Source organism: Lonchura striata, chromosome 27 (genome assembly GCF_046129695.1).
Source record: "Lonchura striata isolate bLonStr1 chromosome 27, bLonStr1.mat, whole genome shotgun sequence".
Taxonomy (NCBI): Eukaryota; Metazoa; Chordata; class Aves; order Passeriformes; family Estrildidae; genus Lonchura; species Lonchura striata.
In genome coordinates this window covers 2,756,847-2,764,048 of record NC_134629.1, presented here as the reverse complement: position 1 = coordinate 2,764,048, position 7,202 = coordinate 2,756,847, and the positions used below count along the sequence as shown (strand labels likewise).

The 7,202-nt window shown below is 42.7% G+C and overlaps 1 protein-coding gene across 1 annotated transcript; it reads right to left on the bottom strand.

The window, feature by feature from the left end:
- Window positions 1-1,836: 1,836 nt before the first annotated feature.
- LOC144247549 (syncytin-1-like) lies at window positions 1,837-3,154 on the bottom strand. Its single transcript, XM_077788557.1, has one exon. The coding sequence runs from the start codon at window positions 3,152-3,154 to the stop codon at window positions 1,964-1,966; it is 1,191 nt and encodes a 396-aa protein (XP_077644683.1). The 3' UTR covers window positions 1,837-1,963.
- Between the last annotated feature and the right edge of the window lie 4,048 nt (window positions 3,155-7,202).

Here is a 7,202-nt window from a genome sequence, read left to right as displayed (position 1 = left end):
TAATTCAGAGGAATTGGGGAGGTTCCAGCAGGGATTTGGGGTCATTCCCAGGGGATTGGGGGATGGATTTCTGGTGAGATTTCCGTTTCTTCACCAGATTTCAGGCTTTTTCCCAAGATTTCCTGTTTTTTCAAGAATCTGTGGATTTTTCCCTGAATTTGGGTCTCACTGTGGGGTAGAAGGGGAAGGTTTAGGAGATTCAGGGTGAATTCTTGGGGGCTCCTGGACGGATTTTGGGTGGGTTCCCAATTGAATTTTGTGCTTTTGTCCCAGAATTACAGGATTTTTCCCAAAATTTGGGTATTTGCCTGAAGATTCTGCTATTACCACTGGTTTGTCCCGGAAGGGGAAGCTTTGGCGGGTGGGGGGGGGGGCGTTAGGGTGAATTTTAGGGATAACTGAGGCTGGATTTGGGTTTTTTCCCAAGGATTTTGGAGTTTTTCCCAGAATTTCAGGATTGTTCCCAAAATCCCAGGACTTCTACTCTGATTTGTCTCTTACCATGGACATTTGGTAGAAGGGGAAGCTTTGGGGCGGTTCCTGGTTGGATTTTGGGGATATTTGAGGCTGCATTTTGAGTTTTTCCCCCAGGAATTCAGGATTTCTCCCAGAATTTCAGGATTTTTTCCCAAAATGTCAGGATTTTCCCAAGGATTTGGGTCTCACCATGGACTTGTCATAGAAGGGGAAGCTTTGGGGGGTTCCTGGTTGGATTTAGGGGTGTTTCCAACTCAATTTCAGGGATTCTTGATGGGATTTTGGGGGGAATCCTGGTTGGGTTTGTTTTTTTTCCTCAGGATTTTGGGTTTTTTCCATGAGAATTCCAGGATTTCACCCAGCATTTCTGTCTTACCATGGGCTTGTCATAGAAAGGGAAGCTTTGGGGTGTTCAGGGTGAATGAGTTTGGTGGGATTCCAAGTTGGACTTTGGGGGTATCTGAGGCCAGAGTTTGGCGGTTTTTCCCCAGCATTGCAGTTCTTTCCCCAGTGCCAGAACTCCCCCAGTCGCTGTCTCCCCACGGGTTGGCCGCAGGAGGGGAAGCCCTGCAGGGAGCGCAGGGCGTTGGTGGCGCTGCTCATCTCCCTGAAGGTGAGGAAGGCCTGGCCCCGCAGGCCGAGACTGCGCCGCACCAAAATGTCCAAAATCTGCCCAAACGGCGAGGAAACGGCGCAGAGGGACTTCTCCAGCTCGGGGACACCCAGGGGACAGCCTGAGCCCCTGGGGACAGGCACGGACACTCTCAGAGCCCCCAGGACCCCCCAGCCATCCCCGTCCTCCTTGGTGTCCCGGTTCAGGTGGTTGATGGAGATGCTGTTGAATCAAAGACGGAAGCAATCCGGGCAGCAGATATTCTTTATTGCAGCGCTGGGCACATGGGGGATCTCTCCTCCTAACATGTGCATCGTGCAGCTAAGAAAGCTGTGATTTATCTTACTAAAACATGCATATTCATTACAAGTCTTGACAATTATTTACATATTTATGATTATTCCGAGATAAGGATGCGCAAGCGTAGTTGCATTTTTGGGTGGTCTTCGGTGGTCGTCAGGGGTCCTCTGGTGGTCGTCCATAGTCTTCATCACTCTGTCCGCTAGTTGAACTTTTATTTCGAGCATGCGTGGTAGTTTTTCTGTGCTCTGGGCCCCATCTTTTCCTCCTTTCATGATATATAGCCTATTCAACTGACCACAGTCCATCTGCTGAGTATGCATTCTTTACATATCATCAGGAAGCTTATCAGAGTAAAGGAAGCTTATCAGAGTAAGATACATAGCCAAGGACAAAGTTTCTACATTTGTTTGCTAATGTCTAGAATAACAGGATACTGGTGCATATACATAGCACATAACATTTTCTTCACTTAATTCTTTTCTAGTCATTTAACCCTTAAGTAGTTCTGAACAGGTCAGGTCCCTGTATCAAGTCCCCCCTTTTCTATAACCATTGCAAATTCTTTTGCAATCATATTACGCCTCCATATCTATATCTTTCAACATTAGTTGCTTCTTTGTTACAAAGTAAGACACACTTAATTAAAATCCAGACTATGATAATTAACAATATTACAAGTATTACGGAAATAAAAAGTTGTTTTAACCAATTCAAATTAGGTAACCAGGATGTTAGGACTTTCCACAATTCTTCAAATCCCCACGAGGTGTCATCCTTGGTTACCTCATGGAGTATCTTAGTCTGTTTCCAGATTTCACTTAAATCTGTAGCAATTCGATTATTCTGATCTACATATACACAGCAACTTGTATTTATAATGGTACAAACCCCCCCTCGTGAAGCCAATAATAAATCTAAAGCCATTCTATTTTGCTGTACTACTTGTGCAAGGCTATTTATCTCAATCTGCTGTGCTTGAATTGCATCTATTGTTTTATTTTCAATGTCTTCTACTACTGCTGAAATATTTATTATAGCTTTTTCTAATTCACTTACCCCTAGCCAAGGGAGAAACCATCTAGCAAAGGAATGAAATGCATTCTGCCTTTTTATTAGGGGATTTTCTACTTCCCGTCTAATTCTTCGAATATGTGTTTGAAGCCAACCTTCGGATAAATGATTATGTATAGTTATGTTTGGGACTACGGCTCCCAGGGTGCATGTTCCCACCCAATTTTCAGGTAATACTTTCCATGCAGTATCATTGCACAGCCAATACCATCCTTTTCCTTCTGGAACTGGCCAGAGGGTACTATTAATAGAGGTGGGGGACCCGATATATTTTATTTTATTACAACCCGTTTGATTTCCTACATATTGGACGTTATTACAACTCCCAACTTTATCTAATCCTTTAGGTGGGTTACACCTCTGCACACATTTATAGTAAGATTTTTTAATTGGAGGGTTATGAATTTTTAATGGCTGAGCTCTATATGTATAATTTACCCAGGTGGTATTCTCCCAATATCTCGTCCACGGATTATTACCAGGTATGGGGATGCCTATTAACAAGATCTGTTTTCCACTGTATTCAGGCATATGTGTACATATCCAACAATTAGTTCTATTCAGAGTTCGAGATATACCTTCCGTCAGCGAAAGATGAAGATTCAAATCCCACTGTGCCCAGGCTCCCCCATAGGTCAAGATAATCTGGAAAATCGCAATCTGGTAGGTCCTACGGGAGTAGCAGTCCATGGTTTCGTAGGGGCCTTCTTTATTTTCGAGTAGTGAATCTAAGCCGGGTGTTCTTTAATCTTCACCGCAGTGAATGTTGTCAGCAGCACTTGATATGGACCTTTCCACTTTTCCTCCAAGGGTTGTCCTGAAAAATTCTTAACATATACATAATCACCAGGTTCAAAGGCATGGAGGGGGTGATCTAATCCCCTTACTCTAGTACCCAAAACATTTTTATGTATTTCTGATAATTGTTTCTGCAATGCTTTCATGTATTCCAGTAAATATCCTTCCCCAATTTGTGCCAATTCTTCACCCTTAAATTGAAGTTGATAGGGTCGTCCATATAATATCTCAAAAGGGCTTAAATTTTCCTTTGTCCGAGGTTTAACTCTTATTCTCAATAATGCCAATGGTAAAGCTTGGGGCCAAGTTAAATTTGCCTCCTGACTAATCTTTGCTATCTGTTGTTTGAGCATATGATTCATCTTTTCAACTTGGCCACTTGCTTGAGGTCTGTACGGGGTATGTAACTGCCAGTCTATTCCTAATGCTTTTCCCACTTGTTGAACAATTTTAGCATTAAAATGTGGTCCTCGATCGGAGGATATTGTCGATGGAACTCCGAAACGAGGAATTATTTCATTTAATAGCGCTTTAGTCACTTCTCGCGCTTTGTTAGTCCTGCAGGGATATGCTTCTGGCCATCCTGTGAAAGTGTCTGTCAGGACTAAAAGATATCTATACCCCCCTTTTCTGGGGAGCTCAGAAAAATCAATTTGCCATTGTTGCCCAGGGCAGTTTCCTTTACCTATCATCCCCAATTTTATTTTGCTAGTTGTGTCTGGATTATTTCGTTGACATATTTCACATTGCTGCGTTACCTGTTTTACTGTGGTATACAAATTTCGCCCTACTATTCTTTTGGTCACTTCTTTGTATAATGCATCTGCTCCCCAGTGGGTTTTTCTATGTTCTGCTTGTATTAGGGGCCACAAAATATTAGAAGGAACTAATATGTGACCTTCTTTCAACTGTATCCAGCTCTTTGTTCCGGGCTCACCTCCTAGATCATTAGCCAATTTCAAGTCTTCTTTTGAGTATCTAGGTGACTGTTCTAAATCAATTGGTTTACTGTCTGGTATCAAAGCACATACCTTAACTTCCTCTGCCACTCGCTTGGCCTCACTATCAGCCAATCGATTTCCTATTTCTTGGTCAGAGTTACCTTTTTGGTGTCCTCGGCAATGCATTATAGCTACTTTTTCCGGTAGTTGAATCACTTCCAATAATTTCAATATTTCTTCTGCATGTTTGATCTGTTTCTTCTGGGTGTTCAACAGTCCTCGTTCTTTCCAAATTGCTCCATGCGCATGCACCACTCCGAAAGCATATTTTGAATCAGTCCAAATATTTATCTTCTTTTCTTTTGCAAGTTCTAGTGCCCTTATAAGGGCCACTATTTCTGCTTTCTGGGCCGAGGTTCCTGCAGGAAGAGGGTTGGCTTCGATTACCTTTTGAGTAGTGGTTATCGCATATCCCGCTCTCCGCTGTCCTAGTTTCACGAAGCTGCTTCCATCTGTGTACCAGGAGTCTTCAGCGTCTTCCAGAGGGGTGTCCTGGAGATCTGGACGGCTCGAATAGGTGGCTTCGATGGTCTCTATGCAGTCGTGGAACAGTGGTTCTCTTTGGGCACCGCTGAGAAAAGAAGCTGGATTTATAATGTTAGTAACAATTATTTCTATATCATCTTGTTCGACTATGATGGCTTGGTATTTCAGAAATCTCTGTGGGGAGAGCCAATGGTTCCCTTTTTGTTCTAACACAGCTGAGACAGTATGGGAAACCATCACCGTTATCTTCTGCCCTAATGTGAATTTGCGTGCTTCTTGAATGTTTATTACAACCGCCGCCACTGCACGTAGGCATCCTGGCCATCCTTTGCTTACCTCGTCCAGCTGCTTGGAGAAGTACGCCACTGCCCGCTTGTAAGGGCCAAGTTCTTGGGCTAATACTCCAAGTGCCATCCCCTGTCTTTCATGTGAGAATAATAAAAAGGGTTTAGAGACATCTGGTAAGCCGAGGGCCGGAGCCTTCATCAGTTCCTTTTTAAGTTTCTTGAAGGCGGCTCGAGCCTCTGCCGTCCATTCTATTTTAAGTCGGGTTTTCTTTAGCAGTTCATATAGAGGTTTAACTATTACACCATAGTTGTATATCCATAAGCGGCACCAACCTGCCATTCCCAAGAATGTCCGCAATTCCTTGGCTGTTTGAGGCTCCGGGGTGCGACAAATTGCCTCTTTTCGCTCAGTTCCCAATTCTCTTTGTCCTCTGGAAATTTCTAATCCTAAATAAGTTACTCGCTGTTGCACTATTTGAGCCTTTTGTTGGGATACTCTGTATCCATTCATTCCTAGGAAATTGAGAAGTTCTATAGTCCATGAGAGACACTCTTCCCTGTTCTCAGTGGCTATTAAAAGATCATCAACATATTGCACGAGGACTCCTTTACCATCTGGGGGAGTCCAATTTTCCAAATCTTTAGCTAACTGATTTCCAAAAATCGTAGGGCTGTTTTTAAATCCTTGTGGTAATACCGCCCAAGTTAATTGTGTTTTTCTTCCTGAATCCGGATTTTCCCATTCAAAAGCAAATAGCTTCTGACTTTCTGAGGCCAGCGGCAAACAGAAGAAGGCATCTTTGAGATCCAGTACAGTAAACCAATGTAAGGTATCTCTCAATTTAGTTAATAGTGTGTATGGGTTGGCTACAACCGGGTGGATGTCTTCAACTATTTTATTAATTGCCCTTAGGTCTTGTACTAATCTATAACTTTTTCCATCTGCCTTTTTAACGGGTAAAATCGGAGTGTTGTATTCTGATTCGCATTCCGTTAGCAAATTGTATTGCAGAAATCGATTAATAATATTTTTGATTCCTTCTCTGTCTTCTAGCCTTAAGGGATATTGTTTAATTCTTACCGGCTTTACTCCTGGTTTCAACTTGATTACGACAGGGCTTGCATTTTTGGCTTTTCCCGGAACTTCACTAGCCCAAACCCCTGGATATACCGGGTCCAAAACCTCTCTAGGTATTTCAGAATGGCTTTGAGTTTGTATTAAGGCTAGACTCAAAACTTCCACTAATTGTTCTTCTTGAATTTGAAATTCAATTTTCCCTTTCTGAAAAACAATTTTTGCCTCAAGTTGTTCTAGCAAATCTCGCCCTAGCAAGGGCTTTGGGGAATTTGGTAAATATAGAAACCTGTGAATTCTAATTTGTTTTCCAAGCCGATAATTAAGTGGTTTAAGGAAATAAGCTTTTTCCTTTTGTCCTGTAGCTCCAATTACAGTGATAAAATCTTTGTCTTTCGGCATTAATTGTTGGTTCAGTACCGAATAGGAAGCCCCGGTATCAACAAGGAAATCTATTTCTTTCTTTTCTTTCCCTAGCTCAATTTTAACCAGGGGATCCGCTAGGGTGGTTTCCCCCGGTCCCCTTCACTGGTTTGAGCCCATCTGGGCTAACAAAGGGGGCTTTCTTGTCAACTTAGGACATTCCCCCTTCCAGTGCCCTATCTCCTTACAGTATGCACACTGATTTGACTGTAAGGTTGGGCGCTGCCTCTTTTCTTTATTATTTTGAGTTCCACTTTTCTGCTTTTCCAATGCGGCCACCGTGGCTTCTGCAATTACCTGTCCCATTTTATACTTGCCCTGCTCCTCTCGGTTTCTATATATCCTCCAGGCTTCTTCTAGCAGCTTTTCTAAATCCCTAATATCAGGTTCTTTCAGCTTTTGGAGTTTTCTCCTTATGTCTTCTGATGACTGCCCCAAAAATAAGGAAACTAGCTGTTGTCTGCCTGTATCAGAAGCGGGATCTAGGGTGGTATATTTTCTCATAGCAGTCCGTAATTTGTCAAGAAACTCCGTAGGAGTTTCTGCCGAGTTTTGCTTGATTTCATATAAATTTGACCAATTTACTGCCTTCGGTACGGCCGTCCCGATACCAATCTTAATCCATTCTTGGTATCTTTTAAGTAGCCTGTAATCTTGGTCGTCATTTG